At 32.2% G+C, this 25,313-nt stretch overlaps 1 protein-coding gene across 2 annotated transcripts; it reads left to right on the forward strand.

Moving 5' to 3' along the window:
* The first annotated feature begins 791 nt into the window (after nucleotides 1-791).
* On the forward strand, nucleotides 792-25,289 carry LOC115879421. 2 transcript variants are annotated; one of them, XM_030896250.1, is made up of 7 exons: nucleotides 792-878; nucleotides 3,804-3,928; nucleotides 3,994-4,270; nucleotides 16,236-16,468; nucleotides 22,884-23,070; nucleotides 23,123-23,308; nucleotides 23,578-25,289. In XM_030896250.1, exons 2-7 carry the CDS (start codon nucleotides 3,884-3,886, stop codon nucleotides 23,757-23,759), a joined length of 1,110 nt encoding a protein of 369 aa, XP_030752110.1. In that variant the 5' UTR covers nucleotides 792-878; nucleotides 3,804-3,883; the 3' UTR covers nucleotides 23,760-25,289. The 2 variants fall into 2 exon arrangements, with proteins under 2 accessions (XP_030752110.1, XP_030752109.1); XM_030896249.1 differs by lacking the exon at nucleotides 792-878 and adding an exon at nucleotides 885-1,124.
* Nucleotides 25,290-25,313: the final 24 nt, after the last annotated feature.

Here is a 25,313-nt window from a genome sequence, read left to right on the forward strand (position 1 = left end):
TTCTATTCCCTTGATGCTTCTACAATCTTCTCAGAGTAGCCATAAAAATGACACGAGAGAATGGGAATTCAATTCGTTGGAAAAGTGTGGTTGAATCGTAATTATAGTTCTGTTTTCTATCTGTACAAAGTTGTTCTTTATTGCAAGAGGTTTTATTTTATCACCGCATTTTTAAATTTGATAGTTTAAGAATTACCACCCATAATGCACTCTATACTTTTCATACATATCTCTTTTAAAAAGTTACAGATACGTGTATATTTACGTATAATTTAAATATAATATAAATTTAATTCCTTTATTACCGGTGGTGGTATAATTGTTGAAATCACTCTCTGTATGATATTAAACTTAAAACTAATTTTTTAATAGAAAGATTATTTACGGAAAGTTGATAATATTTTTAAAGTTAGAAAAAACCGCAAAAATTAAATTTTTTCCGCATTTTTGCATTTTTCTCTAATTTTGTTACGAAATTTTGTTAGCAAACTTCAGATTCGAATTCAGCATCCCAAGAAATATAGGTAATAAACAAACTAAATTACAACGACGTCAAAACTTTCCCCCAAGAGGCAGTTTTGAGTATAATTTGACTATACTAATAGACAGATAAATTTGTGTGGTTTAATTTATTTGTTGATATATATTTTATAGTTAAAATATGATTGGCCCTTGCTTAGTTGGTTTATATTACTCCACCTGACGTCACAACCTTGCCCCCCTTACAGATTACTGGTTGCAGATATCTTGGAGTTTCCCATACATTTCCGAACTAACATTGATTATATTGTTATGTGTTGACCTAGCGGTCGTATTTCTTTTTCATAAGGAATAATTATCTAAACAAAAGCTCGCATATAGTTTATTGATGGGGACAGGTAAGTAGTTTGTTGTAAACATTCAGTTATGTGTGCGTCGCTGATAGTTTTTGTTGGAATCAAACAAAAAAGATAGTTAAAGCACCAATTGCGAGTTGACAAGTTACCTAGTGGTGCATAAATAGTGATAATTGGTTTATGTGTGGACTTTTGTTTTGTTGTTCATATAGCGCATGTTGTCATTTTTTTGTTTAGTTAAGTGCATGTCGTTAATGAAGAAACTCTGCCCTATTTTCAAAAAATAAGGTAAGGTAATAAGAATTTAATTATAAATTAATCTGTTTTTTTTTAAATCTAACCGTTTATGGATATTTATTTATATCTGATACACAAAAAGGCGATATTTTCTTTAATTAATAAACATAATAAATATAGAATTTCTTGATAGAAATCTTTGTAATATAAAAATTCATCAGAAAATTTAATTAACCTGTACCCTAAAATACTTTATTTTAAACACTCTATGCATGTCTTGCTAACCGTAAAATTAGCATTATTAGCAGATGACTAAAAAATTAAATTTAAAACTAGTAGTAGTGATATAGTATTCACAGAGGTATTGGTAGAATACAAAATAAATATGAAGTTTTACTATATAATTAATATACAGGGTGGTCCGAATTGCATTCCGGAAACTTCGGCAGCATGTTCTGCAAATAAAAATAAGTAAAAAAGTTCGTATAAATGTATGTTCTAAAATGCTTAGTTTCGAAGATACAGGGTGAAGAAGTTTCATTTTTATTTCGATTTTTTCCAAATAATTTCTGAAGTAACGTCAACATTTGGATGAAAATTGGTGTCTGGGAGTTTTTTGACATGAAAAATTTGATTTTGATGTCAATATGACTCCTACCAGTAGAGGGCGCCACCTACATGTGTTTTAACTGTTTTGAAGCGTAATAACTTTTTGTCCGTACCTATATAAAACTACCGAGCAAAAAAGATGTATATTTTTTTGCTCGGTAGTTTTATATAGGTACGGACAAAAAGTTATTACGCTTCAAAACAGTTAAAACACATGTAGGTCTGTGACTTTTTACGAAAAAAATATCTCTTTCTAAAAATCGCTACGAACAACCGTTCTTAAGATATTTAGAATGGAATAGTCAATGCATGTCATTATTGACGAAAAATAAGCACGTTGTGAGTAATTATTTCACTGAAAATAATAAATTTGGAAAATTTTTATTTTTTTTAAATTAATCATAAAATTTTCTGCAAAAAATGATGATAAAACAGTTTCTGTTGAACTTTTGACACAAAAACATTTGAAATTTATGATTTCAGTCTAATAACTATGTAGTCAACATGTTTAATTTATGTCATGATGACAGGTATTGATAATTTTGATTCCAAATAGCTCGAAAACCATTTCTCATAGCGATTTTTACTAAGAGGCCTTTTTCACGTAAAAAACGTCGTGAATGTTTATTTTTTTACTTAATAGTTTTATACAGGTACGGACGAAAAGTTATTACTCTTCAAATCAGTTAAAAAATATGTAGGTGGCGCCCTCTACCAGTAGGAGTCATATTAACATCAAAATCCAATTTTTATGTCAAAAAACTCCCAGACACCAATTTTCATCCAAATTTTGACGTTACTTCAGAAATTATTTGGAAAAAATCGAAATAAAAATGAAACTTCTACACCCTGTATCTCCGAAACTAAGCATTTTAGAACATACATTTATACGAACTTATTTTTATCTGCAGAATATGCTGCCGAAGCTTCCGGAATACAGTTCGGACCACCCTGTATATTATTAAGTTTTAAAATATTTGGTGCGTCTCAAAAGTGGCTCACCACTATAACTTTTTTAATTTTTCAGATAAAACAAGGAGATTTGGTATGTTAGTATAAGACATATATTAGGATTGATTGACGTATCCAATTGTTTTTGGTCACTTCCTGTTTCACCGGAAATTACTACAGCTTTTGATTTTTAAATGGCACCCTCGCTATATTTCTACTTTATGCGATAGAAAATGACACTCTGAATAGAATGACATATCATATGTCAACTTTGACATTTTTACATATGGTTTATTTGAAATTACAATATGCGGTTCATAACGACAGTTTGACTCGAAATACCAAGTGTGTGGTACCAAATTATTCGTAAAAAAAAGCTTTTTCGAAATATGCTAATGAGCCACCCTTGTACCATTTGAAAAAATTGAGATATGGTTAAAGATACGATTTAAGCATCTTTTAACCGGCCATGACGAGACACGAGAAACATTAGAAGATCAAATCTATTTTTTCAAGGATCCTTGATTAAAAATTAGTGTTTTTAACAGAGCCACGGCACTCTAGATTGAAATTTAAAATATGATTTTTCTTTAAGGGAAAATATCAAAAGTTGACATGTGATATGTCATTCTATTCAGAGTATCATTTTCCATCGAATGAAGTAAAAATATAACAAAGGTGCCATTTAAAAATCAAAAGTTGTAGTAATTTCCGACATAACAGGAAGTGACCAAAAACAATTGAATATGTCAATCAATCCTAATTTATGTCATATACTAACATACCAAATCTCGTTTTTTTTATCTGAAAAAATAAAAAAATATAGGAGTGAGCCACTTTCGAGAAGCACCCGGTATACAGTGTGATTGACGGTGATACCTGCGAAAGAAATTTGGTTTTTCACATATTAACACATCGGCTTCATTGACTTAAAAATATTACTTACAGCGTTACCGCTTAATTTTAAGAGTAGCATCTTTATTGCTTAAAATGGGACACAGATATATTCACTTTTAGAAACTACTTTTATTTGTCAAAACTTTTGTCAACAAAAAAATTTGTCAAAAGTACTACCCCCATCCCTGTTCGGAGTTTTATTTTACTTTCATTTATATTTGGATTAGATTTTTATTGTATTTTATTATTTAATGATATACTCTTACTTATTAGCTATTTTGGGATTGCACTAATATTCCGGAAGCATCCGACGATCATGTCAGCCCAAAAAACTTGATGAGGCATCTACAAATATGGCGAATTTCGATAAATGGACTGTCTTGAAAATCGTTGAAGTCGTAAGTAATCAACAATTGCTTAATCAAAGACATCTGGACTTTACAGACTTAACTATACCATCTAGGTAATAGCTTTGGCCTGCTTGGTGTTCAAAAGAGTGACGGACGACGAAGCAAGAAGCCTGTCCCTCTACCTGCAGAAGTTGTCTAGAGAATGGAGCTTGCTGAATAACGTCACGTGGGACAGAGTTGGAAGTTCTGTAGCCGATGTTACATATGGTGGTTATTTGATTATAACTACTGTGCTGTTAATAGGGAAAATATTTGGGGAGATACCAACGGAAAAACGAATAAGCGAATTTGTTTTCCTTGGTGTTGGTGCCATACTGTATATTGTTATAGGTAAATATTTAATTTTGATTAATAGTTTAGATTAGATTCTTCGAGGTGTCTATCGGCCTGATCCACGGCGACTTTCTCAGATCTATTGTGGTTGTCTTCTGATCATTAGGTTACATTCTCCAGTCTTATCCTTTTCAATAAGTCTAGCAACTTAGAGACTGAATCCTCCATATACATACATGGCCAAAATTATTGCATATAACGATATTTTTATTTTATTTTGGACCTAATATGATTCTTTTTATATTTTTGGACATAATGGCTTACTACACAACTAGCTAATATAAAATTAAAAATCTAAGTGCAACTAGGATGTTATTATAATTTTATTTCATAACTAGCGTGTACCCGCGACTTCTTTCGCGTTGAATTAATCATCTGTAATTGTGATGATAAAGCAAAGAAGAATTTCCATTAACATACAAACTGGATAAATTTTCTCATATTTATGTCAGCATGAGAAAAAACAATATGGCGATATTATTATATAACTTGGTAATATTTGAGGGGTAGTTTCATCTCGTTGGAATTTGACTTTCGAAAAATCTGTTTGCCAAAAATAAGCTTTTTACGTCAAGCAGTTTAAGCAGAATCGTGGTTAATCAATTACCCAACTTTTTGGAACGCCCTGTATAATTTTTTAAAAAAAATTAAAATATGTAAAGAAACAAAATAAATTATGCTTGTCCAAGCGTTTTCCCGAAAGACTAACCGTTTTTTAAATAACAAATAAGTTGTCCTCTCAATTAAGTTGTCTAGAAGATGTTGAGGAATGGCTTCCCATGTTTCGCGCGCAACAATTTTCAATTCATTTAAGGGGGGGGGGGGGTCATTCCTTTTGGCAATATGGTATTTTAGCATGTACCAAGCATGCTCGATCACATTCATATCTGGAGACATTGGTGGCCACCACAGTTTTCCCCTTATACCCATTCCTCACAAACTTTGCGAACCGCTAAATTGCGATGGAGAGAAGCATTATCGTCCATGTAAACTAGCCTCTAAAACGTATCTAAGATATGAGGCGCCTGTCATTGTGCCATCAATAAAAACAAGAGGAGTTCGAGCTCCGTGCATTATACCTGCCCATACCATAATGCTTCCCCCTTGAAACGGGACACGAGGTTGAGCTGCATTCAAGCGTGCTCGTCTTCCAGACGCTATCCAGACCAAAGTTCGTCGCGAGTCTGACACTAGGCCTATTTTTGTTTCATCACTAAACATGACGAAATTCCAATTAGGTCCATTTGCTCTCATCTCCTCAGCCCATTGTAGTCGCGTAATTTTGTGCTGTAAATTAAGCTTCGGAACACGTAAGCCTCCTTAAGTGTAATCCTCTGTCATGGAGTCTTCTTGAGGGTCTTTCTTGAAACATTTATTCCTTCAAGGCGAGCTAACCCATTTCTAATAGCAGTACTAGAAAGCAGGGGATTGCGTCGTGCAATTAGGGATATTTGACGGTCTTGCACAGCAGTAGTAACTCTCTTTCTACCTTCTTCCAGGCCGGTCTGTAACCTTGTTTGTCTCCCTGATTTTTTTTTAATATTTGCGAAACATCGCTTTGGTTAACTCCTACAATTTCAGCTATTGCAACTTGCCGGTAACCCTGTTGAGACAGTGTTACTATTCTGACTCTATTAAACTGTGAAATAATGTTTCTAGGTAAAATGCCAAAACAACGGTCAAATTTCTTCTGAAACGCAAGAGACCACAAATCGAAATGTGCAAGAATTTGTAATAATATTGGGTCTGAACGATAAACATTGTTTACCATATCCATTTTAACAAAAAAATGTTTATTACAGATTATCAAAGCTATGTATAAAAAGAGATTCTTTAAATTCCTTTCCGTATATTTTTAAACGATATATGCAATAATTTTGGCCATGTGTATATGTCAAAGTCTCACCGATGTCTCACCAACAGGCTGTCTCACCTCCATATAGCTCTCTGTCAATGGCCTATTATGGTCGATCACAGAGAACGGCACATTCAGCAGGCTGTCGCACCGACATAAAATGTTTTTTGTCGTTTCTTCTTCAGGTTGACAGAACCTGCACATTGATTCGTCCGTCAATCCCATTAGCTTAGTGTAATAATTTAGTATATTAAACATCTTATTATAGTAAGATTTTATTAAAAAACGTAAATATTTATTTGTAATGTATCAACATACTTTTGGAAACAAAAAATATCGGCCCTATTCCACCTTTAATTATAGTAATGACTCACATTCGGATTCTTCTGATATTTAGGCCCATGAGGCATTTTGTTGCTCTCCAGATGTTATTATTGTTTGCTATAAAAACTGCTTGCTATAAAAAATTGCAATAAATAGAGACATTGAAAGTCCGATATTTTTTTAGCATCAGTACTGAATCATTGTATACCATATTCAAAAAAACGTTTCGTGATACAATTTTCGTAAGTCTTAGTTTGCCAGAATGTGCTTTGAGGCAATTATTTCTGGTGGTTATATTTGTGAGCAATGACTCTATGTTAGCAATAATAATCATCATCATTTTCACCTTATTCAACCATTTCGAATTATGGTGTAGCCTCCCTCACATACTCTCTTAGTAGCTGGGCCCATTATTGTCTATTGTTGGCTATGCGGGCCCAAGTTATCCCTGCAAATTTCCTAATATCATGGCCCCATCTCAGGTTCGGTCATTTAGGTCTCTTAATTCCTCGTGGATACTATACTGTAATTTTTGTGGTCCATCTGTTGTCCGTTCTTCGTACGGTCTCTTTTAGCTATTCCCAGCATATTTCGTCCCATTGAACGTTGTGCTGAAGTTTCTTTATGATGTCCGTTTAAAGGTTGATTCTCGCTATACCTTCCATATCAGCTACCTTCCGTTTCCCTTCCCTTTAAATATAAATAATATATCATGTAAATGAATAGGACAACGCACACTATCCGTTCCGTTTCCCTTCCGTTCCATATCTTTTCCTTCCATACATTTTTTTGGCGGACGAACTGAAGCGTATCGGAAATAGCGTTATCAAGTTCTTATATTTGTACCAGCTCTGTGAACATTTTGCTAATATTTATTTATTCTTTCACCTATTCATTAAATCTATTCCTCCTCCTTCCTCCTATTACTCTATAAGAATATGGTGACATTATGATATCGCATTTATGGTGTCTCTCCATGTTATTCTGTCTTGCGCAGCAGTACTGGCCTCGTGCAGACTATGACCTATTATTGTCTTCATTTGGTCCACACAACGGTTTGGAGATCTCCCTCTAGAATGTTTCCCGTTCATTTTACTCTACACAATTAGTGTTTCTAGGCCATTGGTGTTCCTGGAAAGGTGCCAAAGTATCTTAAGTATGACTGATTTATTGATATCGACAGTCTAGATTCGATATTCAGTTGTTCTAGTATTGAAATATTTGTACGGTGAGCTGTGTACGGTGTTCGCTTGATATGGAACGGAAGCTTGCGTATAAAACGTTTTGTAATACAATTTTCGTAAGTCTTAGTTTGCCAGAATGTGCTTTGAGGCAATTATTTCTGGTGGTTACATTTGTGAGCAATGACTCTATGTTAGCAATAATCATCATCATCATTTTCAGCTTATTCAATCATTTCGAATTATGGTGTAGCCTCCCTCACATACTCTCTTAGTAGCTGGGCCCATTGTTGTCTATTGTAGGCTATGCGGGCCCAAGTTATCCCTCCTAATTTCCTAATATCATGGTCCCATCTCAGGTTCGGTCTTTTAGGTCTCTTAACTTACAATTTCCCATGATTCACTTTCATATCTCCCTAAAGCAAATGAGAATTTACACAGTTTCTTCTTCACGCCCGTAGCATTAGATGAGCTCCGTAGTACAATTAAAAGTATTAAAAATAAATTCTCATCTGGGACTGACGGGCTTACTCTCAAAATGTTCTCTGAACTTCCGGAATGCACATTAATCTATCTTACTACTTTAATTAATGAGTCATTCCAAAAAGGAGTTTTTCCAAACTGCCTTAAGACAGCAATAATTATTCCTCTGCATAAAGGAGGAGATAAAGATCAAGCTTCGAACTAACGCCCAATTGCTCTCCTGCCCACATTATCTAAGATCATTGAAAGATTGGTTAAAAAAGGCTTCTATCTTTTCTCCTTAAATATAAAGTACTTTCTACCCATCAATTTGGATTTCTAAGTAACAGTTGCACAAATGATGCTATGTTCGACCTTTTTAATAATGTATACTCTAGCCTGAATAACCATCACTCTACAGCTACAATTTTCTGTGATTTCTCTAAGGCTTTCGACTGTGTAAATCATAATATCTTAATTAACAAATTGCAATACTATGGATTCAGGGGAGTGCCGCTCGAATGGCTTAAGTCGTATCTTGGCAACAGAAGGCAGCTTGTGAGGATTGATACGTCTATGTCTTCTTGTAAGCCTATAGAATGCGGTGTCCCTCAGGGTTCAGTACTTGGCCCTATTTTATTTCTGGTGTTTATCAACGACATTGCAAGTCTAGACATTAGCGGTAAAATCTGCCTCTTTGCGGATGACACTAGTTTCACTTGAAGCGGCCCAGATGTTACGGCACTATATAGTACTTAAATCTTGGTGCGATTCTAATCTCATATGCCTCAACCTTTCAAAAAGTAAAGTTTTGTCATATAAAAGTACTATACAATCTTTTATACTTAATAACACCACTATTGACGTCGTGGACTCTGTGAGATTCTTAGGACTTGTTGTAGACAACTCGTTAAAATGGGACTTGCACATCGAAGCCTTATCAAAGAAACTAAGCTCTGCCTGTTTTGCGCTAAGATCAGTTTCTAAGGAACTTAACTCATCAATCTCTAGAATGGTCTATTATGCCCTTTTTGAGGCGCATCTTCGTTATGCCCTTCCATTCTGGGGTACTTGCTGCGCGACAAAATTGGATCGTATTTTCAAACTTCAAAAGAGAGCAGTTCGATACTTATTGGGACTAAACAGTAGAACTCACTGCCAGAATTTCTTTAAAAATTTCAAAATACTGACTCTTCCTTCCTTATTCATTTTTGAATCCGTTTGCTTAATCCGCAAGCACATATTCTCTATTCCGGAAAGGCCTTCTCACAACTATCCACTTAGGAATGCGGAGCACGATATTTATCTGCCAACCCCGAGCTCAGAACTAGTTAAGGGCTCAATACTGTACAATGCCAATTGAAAATGTACAATCATTTGCCTTCGAATATCAAAGTCACTTTCATTCTTTCCCGCATTTCGCAAAGCTCTGAAATTATACTTACTGGAGAGAGCCATATATGCGGTAAACGACTTTTTTGTTGATGTTTAATCATGAACAATTTTGAATTTTAAAATTTTGATCATCTCACACACTGGTTAAAGGTCTAGTATTTAATATTTTATAACTCTTGATTTTATAATATATAACATTATTTTATCCATTTACAGTTTTCCTTTTGTAAAATTTTCTAGATACGCCTGTGTTCTGCAATGTCCATATATGTTTTATATGTAATTTTATGACGTCAATTTTTTTTTGAATTGATTTGTATTGTATGACATTTTTACTTGTTTATTTGTATATTTGTTTTTGTGCTTTTTTGTTTTGCTTTGTCGATGAAGCTGTTTTGGCTTTTTGTACAATAAAGCGTTGTGTTTGTTTGTTTGTTTGTATAGCGTCAATACAATAAAAAATACGGAACGGACATGGAATCGAAACGGAAGGTATGTGAGACTCAACCTTTAGTGTCTAGATTTCGCATGCATAGGTCATGATCGGTAATACACATTGGTCGAGTGGCATTCTAGATTTGAATATGAGTTTCCTCCATAATATATCATATATACTAATACATATTATATTTCCTTTAACTGGATTTTTATTGTTTCTGTTCTAAACATTATTTGTCTACAAATATAAAATATGTGATATGACTTTCAGCTTTATTTAATAAAACACCTTAAGTTTAAAAACAATATTTTAAATTATGGAATATTTTTTATACTTCGCACGTCTAAAAACTAATTTTTCATAAAACTATTTAGGTCATAACCAATCATACTCACTTCCAGTGCACGCACTGCATTATAAAGTGCAGTTTTAATTGCGGCCAGTTATTAATAAGTGTTTAATTAGATAATTTACATCTATGACACAGTAGATCGCACCCATTCCCGTTTAGCCTAGAACTTAATCATCAGCAATAAATAATTTGTAAGTGCGTATATACCTTTATGTATAAAAATGCATTGTGAATATGAAATTGTACAGGGTCTATTTAAGAACTACGTTAGTACTCGTATATCACAAGATGCAAAGTCACTTTGAATATAAATGAGATAATTACATATTTCATAAATATACTTGCTTACTAGGTTTGTGGATATTCCTAGAAGACTTACTTAATAATAATGGTTAAATGAATTAGATTAATGTTCGTTTGAATTGAATCATTTGCAGTTTTATGTGTTTCTTAATTATTTAAATATTCTTTGTTCTATAACATCTAATGTAAATTAATATTAGTCAATAACAAATTATATCATAATACCGGATGTTCAGAATTATTGTAATCGGGAAACTGAGGAAATGTATTCTAGAGACAAAAATAAATTAAAAAAATCGCATAAATTTAGGTCCTAAAATACTTAGTTTTGGAGATACAGGGTGTAGAAGTTTCATTTCTATTTCGTTTTTTTCTAAATAATTTCTGAACTAACATCGATATTTCGATGAAAATTACTGTCTAAAATTGTGTAGACCGTTAAATGGTGATGAAAAGTTGTCTATTGACATTTTGTCCAATCCAATTCTTTTATATCCTATTGTCGTATTGTAATACGTGTAGCAACCATTAAGAAATTTTATTGTCATTGACTTGCCAAAATGTTAAATAAGTACTCGTTGATTCTTCATGAAAAAATATAAAAAAAAACGTTCCTATAAACATTAGTATTGCATAGTTTTAAAGTTACAGGATGATAACACTTTTAACAAATATGCCTTTTCTAATTGTCTTAAATACCATATTTTTTAGGGGAATTTGTACGTCAATGGTATAAATTTTTATAAAATTTAGTAATAAATTACATTGAATAAATAATTTTTTAATTTTAGTTTATTAATTGTCATTAATAAAATTGCCTTTATCTCATCGAGGAGATCGAAATGTGCCTGAAAATATCAGGGTACAACTTTCCATCGGCATTAAATGATCACCCAATCGCACGCTTTTGCTAAAAAGAGGAAAAAAGCCAGTGGCGCATATATTTTTTTAGAAAAATGTTCTAGTGATAACCCAGGTGCATGTCCCTGGTGAATCTGTCGACATTTTTTAGCATTAAATATGTAGCACATATAGTAACTTTTACCCTCCAAATTTCATTCGAATCGCTAAAAGAATCGGAAGAAAATTATAATAAATGGAAAAAAAAATGAAGACTTTAACCTGCTGTAGAAACAAAGCAGAATCAGACCCATGTTGATTTGTAAAATAAATCTTATTTTTACATGAGGAATCTCCCCACGAGAGATAGCACATGGTTTTTGAAACACCCTGTATAAAAATGAAACTTTTACATCTTGTATAATACCCCAGTGCAGTTATGACATTCACCATGTTGAAATTGCAAAAATTTTTAGAAAGCTGCGACCATTGAAAATAGTTAGCCTTAGTAACCCTTATTAACATACTAAAAGTCCCCGTTTGTCCGATGTGTGCGTCATCAAAAAAAATCGGCCGCCATCTTGAATTTTGGTACTTTTTAGGAAATAATGTAAATAACTCGAAAACGGTTTGTTATAGCGAAAAACTCCAAGAGGTAAAAATTAAAGAGAATAAAAAACTCTGTTAGAATCAATAAAAATAGTTTATTATCCTAACGTAATGACGTACAAAAAATTTTGAAAATCGAGCAATTTTTAAAAGGAATCACCGAAATACAATGTACTAATTTTTTAAGCTTATTAACAAATAACATGGATATTTAGCATCAATTCAACTGAAATACAATCCTTGTGACATTTTCAAGAAATATTTTTTATTGGTGGGTTAATAATATTTCAAAATTAACAAAAATTGTAAAAGTTAGCCTTTACTAAATACATGTGTACTAATAATGTGCGAAAGCAGTCTCCACCTTGTCCCGGTCGGGACTATTTGCACTTAAACCAAGGTCTTATTGTTACCATTTTGTAAACAACTTGTTTTTAAAAATACAGTGACAGTGTGAAAATTAGACTACAGGTTTGGAAGAAAAAAATAAAACGTAATGTAAACTGGCGACTTTCAAAACGTTGCAAAAAGATCCTCATCTGCGACAAATCACATCCGTTTTTTTTAGATCCTGCAGCACAAAAATCTGAGCTAGTCGAAGCTGGAAATACATTCTTATTTTCATAGGCTAGCAAAAGATTTAGATCAGTTGAGGTATTTTAAATATAAAGCCCTTACATCTCGTCAGGTACTTACAGTAAAAATTTTGATTTAGCTACCTTACCTCCAACAACTAACGCAGCTGAAAATCATTATTATAGGACCTATTTATAAATGCAGTATTGGCGAAATAACGGAGAAGAGGCAACAGAATGTGGATGGAGTAAAAAAACGGATACCTTAGTTCCAACAACAATGTCAAACGCAGTGGCATCAGAATTTCTATTGAAAATGATTTACTGTAATTGCAAATATGGATGTAATAAACTATGTACCATTGCGATAAAAAAAATAGTACAAGAATTAGTAGTCCCAGATGGAACTCCTGGTCTATAAGGATATTTGAATTATATTGAATTTTGGATTTAGCCAACAACACTGTTTTTTTGTTTATCGTTAATGCATCTGCAATGTCCCTTATGGGAACCCCATCCCTTAATCGCGTAAATATAATCGATTTTTGCTCTGAAGTTAAAGGCACTTTTTAAAAATTACGTGACACTGACACAAGAATATAGACCAGCAGATTAAATCATATTTTGTTGTACTATTTTCTTTTAATCGCAATGGTACATGTTTAAAATCCAATATGCCATGTTCATGCTTGTGTGGTAACTGTAATAGTAGTTCTTGCGAGAACAAACAAATATCTGGCGATGAAAAACAAATCGAATAAAATTGTAAATTTCATTTTTTTTCTAGATATGACAGTTTGAAAAGTTAGGTACAAGTTAACACATTTTTATTAAAATGGTCATAATTTGAATTATTGTTATTCGATTTGTAGGGGTATGTTTATAATGTATTTATCATAATGAAAAAGTGTTAAGATCTTAGGTTAAGATCGTGGATGATATTTATGTCAAAAAGACATTCGCAAGTAGTTATTACATTTTATTTTTTTCTTCCAACTGTAGCCTAATTTTTCAAACTGTCACTGTATTTTCAAAAACGAGTTGTTCACAAAATGGTAACAAAAAAACCTTGGTTTAAGTGCAAATAGCCCCGACCGGAACAAGGTGGAGGCTGCTTTCGCACATTATTAGCACACATGTATTGAGTAAAGGATAGCTTTGACAATTTTTGTTAATTTTGAAATATTTTTAAACCACCAATAAATATTTCTTGAAAATGTCACAAGGACTGTATTTCAGTTAAATTGATGCTAAATATCCATGTTATTTGTTAATAAGCTTAGAAAAATAGTAATTTGCATTTCGGTGATTCCTTTTAAAAATTGCTCGATTTTCAAAAAAAAAATTGTACGTCACTGCGTTAGGATAATAAACTATTCTTTATTGATTCTGATAGAGTTTTTTATTCTCTTTAATTTTTACCTCTTGAGTTTTTCGCTATAACGCACCGTTTTCGAGTTATTTATATTTTTTCCCAAAAAGTACCAAAATTCAAGATGGCGGCCGATTTTTTTTGATGACGCACACATCGGACAAATGGGGACTTTTAGTATGTTAATAAGGGTTACTAAGGCTAACTATTTTCAATGGTCGCAGCTTTCTAAAAATTTTTGCAAATTCAAAATTATTTGCACTGGCCTATAATGTCTCTGAAACAAAGCATTTTAGGACATAACTTTATACGAACTTTTTACCTTGTTTTTATCTGCAGAATATGTTGCCGAAGTTGCAAGTCGGATCACCCTGTATAGATAATTTAAGATCTTTTAAGAAGGGACGATTTCGACAGATACTATCCAAAAATAACAGAAAAATATAGGGTGACTTAGCTTTCCGTAAAAGGTTTATATGAGTATATCAGGTTTCCTTCAAATTCCATTAAAATAAATAGCAAAATATATAATTCACTTATACATATTATATACGGCAGTGAAAAATAATAGTCTTGTCATCGTCAGATCATTAAACTTGATTTGTATGGCATTGCTGTTATTTTAATAAAATAATAAGAAAGGTCAAAACGAGCTATACCATTTAAAAAAGTCCTCACTCAGGTCACAATCCGAAGAAAATAAATCTAATTATAGTCAATTAAAGTTTCTTTCTCATGATTGTTCTGGTAGTTAACGCGATAAACGACTTTTTGATGTCTCGTATACTATTAAATAACATGTAGAATCAGTAAAAAGAAATTATATAAAGATTGGTTATATATAAAACTTTGATTATTATGAATTATTTAAAAAATGTATATACCTATGTGGCGGATTCATCTCTCCAAAAAAAATCCTTTATGGGTATTTCGCCACTGCACTGCAAGAAAATCTACAAAATAAAACAATTATTTTTTGTAAACACTTCTGCGTTAAACCTAAACGGACACTGCTTGTCAGAAGTTATGTTTACAGTTATACAAATTTGCCTAACAAAGAAAAAAATTCTTAACGTTTCGGAAAGTTTATCTCTTTCCGTCGTCGGAAGCCAAAAAAAAATACAAAGAATAAAGAAAAAAAACTATTTAAAATATTTAAATTCCACTATTCGAGAACACTTTACTTTTTTAAAACAGATACATCTACAACAACCGTTGACGTTCTGTTAAAATGACATTATATCAAGTTAAACTTCAAAATTAACAATTACTACATGATAACAATTACTTAATAAGGTAAAACCAAAAAGCCCAAACTTTCTGTATGATTATTTTTAAAATGTACGTATGTTATGTTTATTTATGTTATGTTCTTTAAAATCAAAGGAAGCGATTGCCATACATTACTAACATCTAGAGATGCATGAGGCTCATTTATACAAATTACACATTTATTTTTATTAGATTGAATTAAAAAACCCTCTTTTATTTTTCTTTTAGAGGCTATCGCTTCTTTCATTATACTTTTGGCGTTATTAAAATTTATTCTGTGCCCTGTGTCCCATGAATGCTGACAAATCTTAGATTTGTGAAAATCTACCTTTCTTAAATAATCTTTATGTTTTTTAATTCTAACATTTAAGGGTCTAGATGTTTCACCAATGTAAAATTTATCGCATTCACAGGGTATGTGGTATATTACATTTTTTGTTTGTTGTTCTGTATTTATTGGTTTAGTATGTGATAAAATGGATCTAAGTGTATTTTGTGTTTTGAAAGATGTTCGTATGTTATATTGTTTTCCTATCCTTCTTATTTTTTCCGAAACGCCTCGTATGTATTTGTTGTAAGTTGTATATATTGAGTATTGTTATCATTGTGTCTATGATTTGGGGTTTGTATTTCTCGTTTAATGTTTTGTCAATAAAATATGGTGGATAGTCGTTTTTTATTAATGTATTTTTTATGCGATTTATATCTCTGTTTATGTATTTCTTTATGTTTTATTTATATATGTCTGTTCTTTCGTGTATTTAAAATGATTTTATGAACTATTGAATTAAATGTATCTACTTCATAAGGTCTGTTTTATTTATTGACTATTTTTACTGAAGTTTTAATTAATTTTTTATTTACAATCTAAAAAACAGTTAATAGATAAATTTTATATGATTAAATAACTATTGCAACTCTTAGCAAATTGTTTTTCAAACCTTTCTAATAATGCTTTATTGAGATATATTTTTATTTTTTAGGAAGTTTGTGTTTTGCTGCCATAGATTCTCTTCCTACAAATTTAATAGACAATGCTGCAATATTAGGAGCTGTATCAGTAGTAGGAGGTGCTCTCTTTCTTCTTGACATGGGTGCTCCCAAAGCTAAAAAGCAACCATCACTGCCACCACCTAGTACCAAAAGACAAGTTGAAAATGGCAACAAAAGAGGAAACCAGCGAAATGTTGTACAGGAAATACAGGATATTGAAAGGGTATATATAAAATATGAAATAACTAAATACAGTTCATACCAAATAAACTTTTAGTCGTGTGATTAAGCTTGACCGGTATAGCGTTGCCCACTTTTATATATTTTCTTTTAATCAAAATATTTTAGGAAACAAAAATAAATTAATTATAAATATATAAACAGTTACTGTTTACATCAACAAAACACATCTTCTTAACAGCACTTAAGGGACATAAAAGGCCATTATTACCTCTTTCTAGTGATGATTACCTCTATCTTCCTCTGATAGTGGAATACCAGTTCTACATGAGTCGCGTTACAGTAACGACCGTTCCAGAAAAATACCGCGACAAAATACCGCTATTTTGTAATCGAGGTTCCGACTTGTCTATAATAAAAGACTTGTCACAGTGTCGCGGTCCTCGCTTATGCAGTATTTCTGGCATTAGTTACAGTACGTCTGTCCGTTCTGTGGCTACGGGGTATCCGTGAGAGGGGAAACGATATTCTCTCGATGTTTTTCGTAAAAAATTAGACGACGCGTCCCATCAATAAAAATTCGACAAATTTGCAAGTAGCCAATAAAGTGAGTGGGCGGAGCGATTTGCGGTGACGTACTCGTCAAGTCGACGTATAAAATATATTGCTGTTTATTTAAATGTTTTTTGTCCGCATTCCTTTCATAGACACAGATCCACCAGACGAACTGTATCTACTCCCAACCAGTGTGGTCAGGTTCTTACAATTGTATCAGCTGTTACAACCATTCGTGTCATAAACTTAGATAATGAACTTAATAGAACGCCTATATGGAGAGCGGTGTTTACTTTATAGAAAATGGCCCTATATTTTTTAAATTTTTGATGCTGAGAAATACAAAAATAAAATAAGTTAGTTAAACTATAATTAGTTGCTTGCGAAATTGATTACCTGTCGCTATAATGTTTTGTTCATTATATTGCGGGATGTAGCATTATATTTTAATTTTTAAAGAAATATCAAGGAATGACGTATTATCTTTAACTGCTCATATTTATGTGTATTGCAACATAATATATTTATTGTTAAAATCAAGAACAAAGTCCAAACCACTGTCAAAAAATTCTTTATTGGTGACAGGTTTCGGCAATTCCAGCCATCATTAGACCTTAAAAATAGATATAAACAATAAAACTTATATAAATGTATAAAAGCAAGTAACATTTTTATTTTAATTACTTTTACGTTTCATCTTTCTAACAACGCTATTTTATACCATGCCTAGTACATACCAAAAATCGCTATTTCGAAAGTAACATAGTGACGGGAGCACCAACGCCAGTAGTAACCGACCCAATCGCGACAGGCGAAAATGAAACCCTAGAAGCGCTCCAGCGACTGCTGGAACGAAGTACGTCGCTACCGAGGTCGAGCGTCGATAATCAGTTACCGCAGTTACTTCTGTTCGCGACAGGGAATTAAAACTCTAGAAGCGCGATGGCTGGAGCGAAGTAGGTCGCCGCCGAGGTCGAGCATCGATGACCAGTTACTTCTGTTTGCGACAGGGAACTACAACTCTAGGAGCGCGACGGCTGGAGCGAACGCGTCCCGAGCGAGATCGCGCGGCGCTACGGACATACCAGTTCCAGATACTACTGTTGGCGACCGACGAAATCGAGACGGCTAGAGCTAAACACGTCGCTATGCGGTTACTACGGTTCGAACTAACTTCAAGAGCGATTATAAATAATTTATTTCCAAATTATAAATAATTTATAATTTTGTCGTCATTATGATCGTCGTTCTTCAATAACAGGCTCCTGATTCGTTGTGGAGCGCGACACAACGTTACAAAAAAATACCGCTCCAAAATCGCGTTATTCAAGTACCGACACATCACTACTTCTTTCCCGTTCAAAATATTCTAATAAAGTTGCGATGTGTTTCTTACGGCTTGTACAGGGTGTCCCACTAAGAATAGCTCTCGGCTGTATCTCGGAAAGTATTAGTCGTAGAGCTTGCGGAAAAAATATTTATAACTAAAGAGAGCATGAGAAATTGCTGGAAATTATTTTCAAGTTTATAGAGCGGCCGCTAGAGGGCGCAACTGTTATTAAAAATAAGAAAATGGAGTTTTTACTCAATTTTGCCTAGATAGCGGATACTATAAATAATAGATTTGTAATTTTCAGTAAATTTTGATATTTTTTGTTAGAACTATTTTCCCCTATCTGCCAAAATAAAGTGGTGAGGGAAGGTTAGATCTGTTTTTATTTAAACATTAATAACTCCGGACTGGATGAACGGAATCTAACAAACGGGGGCTCGACTAAAAGAGCGTTTCTTACTCTATATTATAGCGTATAAACAATAATAATAAGCTGTTGATTGTAGACGCTAGGGGGCGCTGTCTTATAATTTAACAAACATAGCGCGTTTTTTCAAAAAATAAGATTTAGAAACGATTAGTTTATTTTAAACTCGACAATATACCAGAATACGACAATATCAGATGAATTAATATCTAATAATTAAGATGTCAATGACAGTGAATAAGAAACGACGCCTCAGTGAAGTCATGGTAGGCTTTGGAAAAAAGATGCTTTTGACGTAATAATATAAACGTCAAAACATCTTGCTAGTCTTAGCAGCGTTTTTTCTCTTTTGAAGAAAGGCATTTTTAGAAAAGCAATCAAAAGATAAAAAACGCTGCTGAGACTATCAAATTGTTGATATAATAATATTTTGAGTTCAAACTATCTCTTTAAAAGCAACGTTTTTCCAAAACCTACCATGAATTCACTGAGGCGTCGTTTCTTAGTAACTCTCATTGATATCTTAATTATTAGATATAAATACACCTAGTATTATGGTATTCTGGTACGTTGTCGATTTTTTGAATGAAATAATCTTTTCTATCTTATTTTTTATTATAATGGTCATAATCAAAAGGGGTAGGGATACCGTGTTAGAAAGATAAGGTAGTTAAGGGCTTATTTTTTCGTATTTATTATAATTTTGCTAATAACTTTCGTTTGAAAAAAGATATCAAGATGCGATTTTCGCTGAATTTTTAAACTTTTATTACTCTTAAGTATCAGCTAAAATTACATATACTATTGCATTTAACTTTTTCGAAAAAACGCGTAATGTTTGTTAAATTGTAAGACAGGGCCCCTAGCGTCTACGCTCAAAAGCTTATTTTTATTGTTTATATGGCATAATATAGAGTAAAAAACGCTCTTTTAAACGAGCTCCCGTTTGTTAGATTCTGTTCATCCAGTCCGGAGTTATTAATGTTTAAATAAAAACAGATCTAACCTTCCCCCATCACTTTATTTTGGCAGATAGGGGAAAGTGGTTCTAACAAAAAATATGCAAAATTTACTGAAGATTATGAATCTATTATTTATAGTATCCGTTATCTAGGCAAAATTGTGTAAAAACTCCTTTTTCTTATTTTTATTAGCAGTTGCGCCCTCTAGCGGCCGCTCTACAAACTTGAAAATAATTTCCAGCAATTTCTCATGCTCTCTTTAGTCACAAATATTTTTTTTTCGCAAGCTCTACGACTAATACTTTCCGAGATACAGCCGAGAGCTTTTCTTAATGGGACACCCGGTACACTTCGCACTAAAAGAGGTTCTAAAAAGAACTATGTTCGACTTCAAGGTCTGTAAGTAAACATTTTTTAGCTTAAAGTATCACAACACTATTTATTTAAACCAAAAACTCGTAATACAAAACTATATAAAGTGTCAAAACGAATGCCAATTTCAAGAAATACGACGTGTGTTAAGTTAGCACAACCACTTTAAAAAAATATATGAAACTATTTGGAATAATTGCCGTAAATTAGCCGTAAATTTGCCGTGAAAACGAAAAATTTGCCGCTCTTCGCTAAGTATGTTAAATCGATGGTTGTGCTAAGTTAATATTAAGTTAGCACAACCACCATTGGAAATCAGTGAAAGAACATAGCTAGGAATTTTATAGTACAGCAGGAATTTGCCGTTTTTTGCCGTTCTTAGATACAATTAAAAAAAATATCCTTCGATCATTCTCTATCCCCCTGCAACAAAAAATGTAATAGCGTCAAGGTCACATATTAAGTTAGCACAACCATTCCAGTAAACGTTAAGTAAAATGTCTGAAATTAGGTGGAACAATTGCCGTAAATTAGCCGTAAATACACCATGCAAACAAAAAATTTGCCGCTCTATTATTTGTTTAAAAAATCGATAATTAACGTAAACCATAACGTTAAATTAGCGCGATTTTTCTTAAAATTCACTAAATGGGATCAATAATAACTTTTTAGTACAAAAAGAATATGCCGTAAATAAGCCGTGAAATCGAAAAATTTGCCGCTCTTTTATTTCTTTATAAAATCTACAGGGTGATTCAGGCTTCCGAAAAAGCTCTATGTTAGGTTTTTGGTTTGTGAATTTTATTTCATTTTTTTATATAATATAGGGGCAATAGGAACGCCCATTTTAAAAATATTTTTGTCAGCATACAGGGTGATTCAAACATATTTTCAAACTAAAGTTGTATATTTTTAAATGGGATACTATATATTTTTTTAGCTCAGTGGATTTGCCACTAAATTTCTGGTTCAAAATACCCCAATTTCATATACTATACCTAATGGTTTTTGAAATATACCCGTTTTTAAACTAAATTTATTGCTTATTTAAAGTTCTCTGAAAATTCTAAATTCGAAGAATTTAAAAAAAAATTAACAGGAAGTACTGAATAATGGTGTCTTCTTCAAAATTCGGTCTACCAAAATTTGTAATCTTGTTTGATATATACAGAGCGAGTCAAAACTAAATGTTGTATTTTTATCTACTATTTTAAATGGAACACCCTGTATTTTGTATCATAATCGATCAAGGTGTTGTTGAATCTTTTTGTTTTATTAATGCCGAATGTCGATATTCAATAAGAAAATTATTTATCCCCCTGCAACAAAAAATGTAATAGCGTCAAGGTCATATATTAAGTTAGCACAACCATTCCAGTAAACGTTAAGTAAAATGCCTGAAATTAGATGGAACAATTGCCGTAAATTAGCCGTAAATATACCATGCTATCGAAAAATTTGCCGCTCAATTATTTGTTTATAAAATCGATATTTTTTAATTAACGTAATCGATAACGTAAATTAGCGCGATTTTTCTTAAAATTCACTAAATGGTATCAATAATGACTTTATAGTACAACAGGAATATGCCGTAAACAAGCCGTGAAGTAAAAGAATTTGCCGCTCTTTTATTTCGATTATGACACAAAATACAGGGTGTTCCATTTAAAATAGTAGATGAAAATACAACATTTAGTTTTGACTCACCTTGTATATATCAAAGAAGATTGCAAATTCTGGAAGACCGAATTTTGAAGAAGGCACTATTATTCAGTACATCCTGTTAAATTTTTTTTAAATTCTTCGAATTTTGAATTTTCAGAGAACTTTAAATAAGCAATAAATTTAGTTTAAAAACGGTTATATTTCAAAAACCATTAGGTATAGTATATGAAATTGGGGTATTTTGAAACAGAAATTTAGTGGCAAATCCACTGAGCTAAAAAAATATATAGTATCCCATTTAAAAATATACAACTTTAATTTGAAAATATGTTTGAATCACCCTGTATGCTGACAAAAATATTTTCAAAATGTACGTTACCATTGCCCCCATATTATATAAAAAAATGAAATGAAATTCACACACCAAAAACCTAACATAGAGCTTTTTCGAAAGCCTGAATCACCCTGTAGATTTTATAAAGAAATAATAGAGCGGCAAATTTTTCGTTTGCTTGGTGTATTTACGGCTAATTTACGGCAATTGCTCCACCTAATTTCAGACATTTTACTTAACGTTTACTGGAATGGTTGTGCTAACTTAATATGTGACCTTGATGCTATTACATTTTTTGTTGCAGGGGGATAGAGAATGATCGGAGGATATTTTTTTTAAGTGTATCTAAGAACGGCAAAAAAACGGCAAATTCCTGCTATACTATAAAATTCCTAGCTATGTTCTTTCACTGATTTCCAATGGTGGTTGTGCTAACTTAATATTAACTTAGCACAACCATCGATTTAACATACTTAGCGAAGAGCGGCAAATTTTTCGTTTTCACGGCAAATTTACGGCTAATTTACGGCAATTATTCCACATAGTTTCATACATTTTTTTTAAAGTGGTTGTGCTAACTTAACACACGTAGAAATACGAGTAAATAAATAAATTCGACAACTTGACATTTTTTACGGCAGAGCTGCTACCTGAATCCCCAGCAGGAAATTTAAATTCCAATTAGTCAGTCTGGCGCCGAATATGTCAATGGTTGGCAACAATGAATTTAAAAATCGCGCCCTCGATTACGTAACTAAAAGTTTAATTGATATCAAATATATCTACATATATTAGTAAGTTATTTTATAGGAAGTCACAAGATCTGAACGAGCCGTTGATATAGGAGATCAACCACAAGTAGATGGATATACCGCGAAACACAAGCAGATACCTAAAACAAACGGAATTAAAAATGGTGGGACACATTATAAAAATGGTGGGACACACGACAGACTTGATACTACCTTCAAAGAGCCAACGATCTTACCAAGTCGAAGTATGTAAATTGTAAAAAAAGAGTTTATAAATTACAGACTAATTTCTTTTAGGTTATATACACCTAGATCCAACTTCCAAAGGATACCAGCAAATGAAAGACGACCGCTTTGATATTTCTAGAGGATTTGGCATCTATGGAAAAGACGTAACTGATCAAGGCAGCGAAACTGACGAAACAGCCAGCATACCTCCAAAAATAGAGCTACATTCTCCGGTGTGGAGTCAAATTCGAAAGGGTAGATCCAACACTCCTAATTACGGTGTTATTGGGGTTAGATGATGCTGGTTCAAATATCACAATTTTTTCCATACAAATACTCATTTATTTATTCTAGGATTTACTAATATTAGTTAACTTAGAATATATATTGTTCTAACCATAATTCCTTGTTACACAAATTACAAATAAATATGCACTGCTTCTTTTAAGTGTTGTTTTAGTGCTGTGTCCTCCTGCATGATAACTTTTAATTTCAAAAAACAGTGTTTTTAACTTTACTTTTAGGAAAAGTTTCCAAATACGTCATTCCTCCTGTAGTTCCTCCGCAAAGTGAAATTATCGATGTTTTTGAGAAGCCTCCAAGTGGTCCGCTGGACCCTGGATACGTACAATATACTGTTCAACACTGGGGCGAGTCTAAAAAGTCTGGACCAAAAACACCTAGGCACAGTCCTACTGAAGTGTAACTATTGTATTTATTTTTTATTAAAGCACAATACAACATAATAAAAAAACACCTCTTAATTTTTATATCTTTATTACATTCACCATATTACTGTACAAAATATAAACATTCCTCAAAAATGTGTTTGTTGTTTGAAAAACGAGTCTGTTATTAATTGCAGTATGAATGTATATATCTTGCTGAATGTAATTAATATATATTTTTAACATAATATCTGACTATGGAACGCTTAGAAATATGACAATAATGTATGTTACAAAAAAATTTACGGTAAAAATAAATCTGGGAAAGAATGTTAACATTAAACGATAAACTGTTTTATTTACATTGTTAGAAGCAATTTATGTGTGCTAAAAGTACTAGAAAATAAGTTCAATCAAAACCAATTATGTTTTTCACTTACTGGCTTTAATATACTTGAAATTACAACTTAAATAATCATGAGCAAGTTACTATAAAAATATACCAATGCTTTAACTCTTTATATTCTTTAAAACTGTTTATATACAATATCTACTATGATAAATATCTGTAGTAATATTACCAGTAGATAGAAATATTACATATTATATAATAAATGAAGAATTGATTGATTTTTCATAAACAAGGTCATTTTATACCTTCTTGAGCAATCCAAAAAAGAGTGAAATAAATATGTTATACTTTTTAGGAAAAATGCACATACATGCCTCTAATAATTATATTATACAGGGTGGTCCGAATTATATTCGGAAAACTTCAGCAGTATATTCTGCAGATAAAAATAAGTAAAAAAGTTTCTATAAATTTATGTCCTAAAATGCTTCATGTCGGAGATACAGGGTGTAGAATTTTCATTTTTATTTCTGTTTTTTTTCCAAATCTGAGGCCTATTTGTTAAAATTGTTGTCTTGAGTGTTTTTTGACATGAGAAATTTGATTTCAATGTCAATATGACTTCCACTTGTAGTGGAAGCCACTTACATTTTTTAACTGATTTGAAGGGTAATAACTTTTCGTCCACACCTGTATAAAACTACTGAGTGAAAAAATATACATTTCCGTCATTTTGTACGTAAAAAAGGTATATTGGTAAAAATCGGTAAGAGCAACCGTTTCCAAGATATTTGGAATGGAAATCGCCAATACACGTCATTATTAACAAAAAAATTAACATTGTGACTAGGTAGTTATTTGACTAAAATGATACATAAATTTGGGAACTTTTTATTTTTTTGAGCTTATCATTAATTTTTCTAGAAAAAAATACGAAAAAACTGCTAAAAGTTTCTGCTAAAACTTTGGCCCAAAAACATTTTAAATTTATTATTTCAGACTAGTAACTGCCAATTATGACATATAGACAATTTCGATTCCAAATATCTTGAGAACCATTATTCATAGCGATTAAAATAGAGATAAAAAATGACGAAAATGTATATTCTTTCACTTCGTAGTGTAGTCTAATAACTATTTAGTCAACATGGTTAATTTATATCAAAAATGAGAGGTATTGATAATTTAGATTCCAAATATCTGGAAAACCATTACTCGTAGCGATTTTTACACAGTTGTT

Source organism: Sitophilus oryzae, unplaced genomic scaffold (genome assembly GCF_002938485.1).
Source record: "Sitophilus oryzae breed Bouriz unplaced genomic scaffold, Soryzae_2.0 scaffold_1576_pilon_pilon, whole genome shotgun sequence".
Classification (NCBI taxonomy): domain Eukaryota; kingdom Metazoa; phylum Arthropoda; class Insecta; order Coleoptera; family Curculionidae; genus Sitophilus; species Sitophilus oryzae.

What these genes read in the sequence shown, in the direction of transcription:
- LOC115879421 (XM_030896250.1), top strand. Translation starts at nt 3,884, where the DNA reads ATGGCGAATTTCGATAAATGGACTGTCTTGAAAATCGTTGAAGTC. An exon ending in AAATACAGGATATTGAAAGG is followed by an intron (nt 16,469 to 22,883) that starts GTATATATAAAA and finishes GTTATTTTATAG; the next exon opens with GAAGTCACAAGATCTGAACG. An exon ending in AACGATCTTACCAAGTCGAA is followed by an intron (nt 23,071 to 23,122) that starts GTATGTAAATTG and finishes AATTTCTTTTAG; the next exon opens with GTTATATACACCTAGATCCA.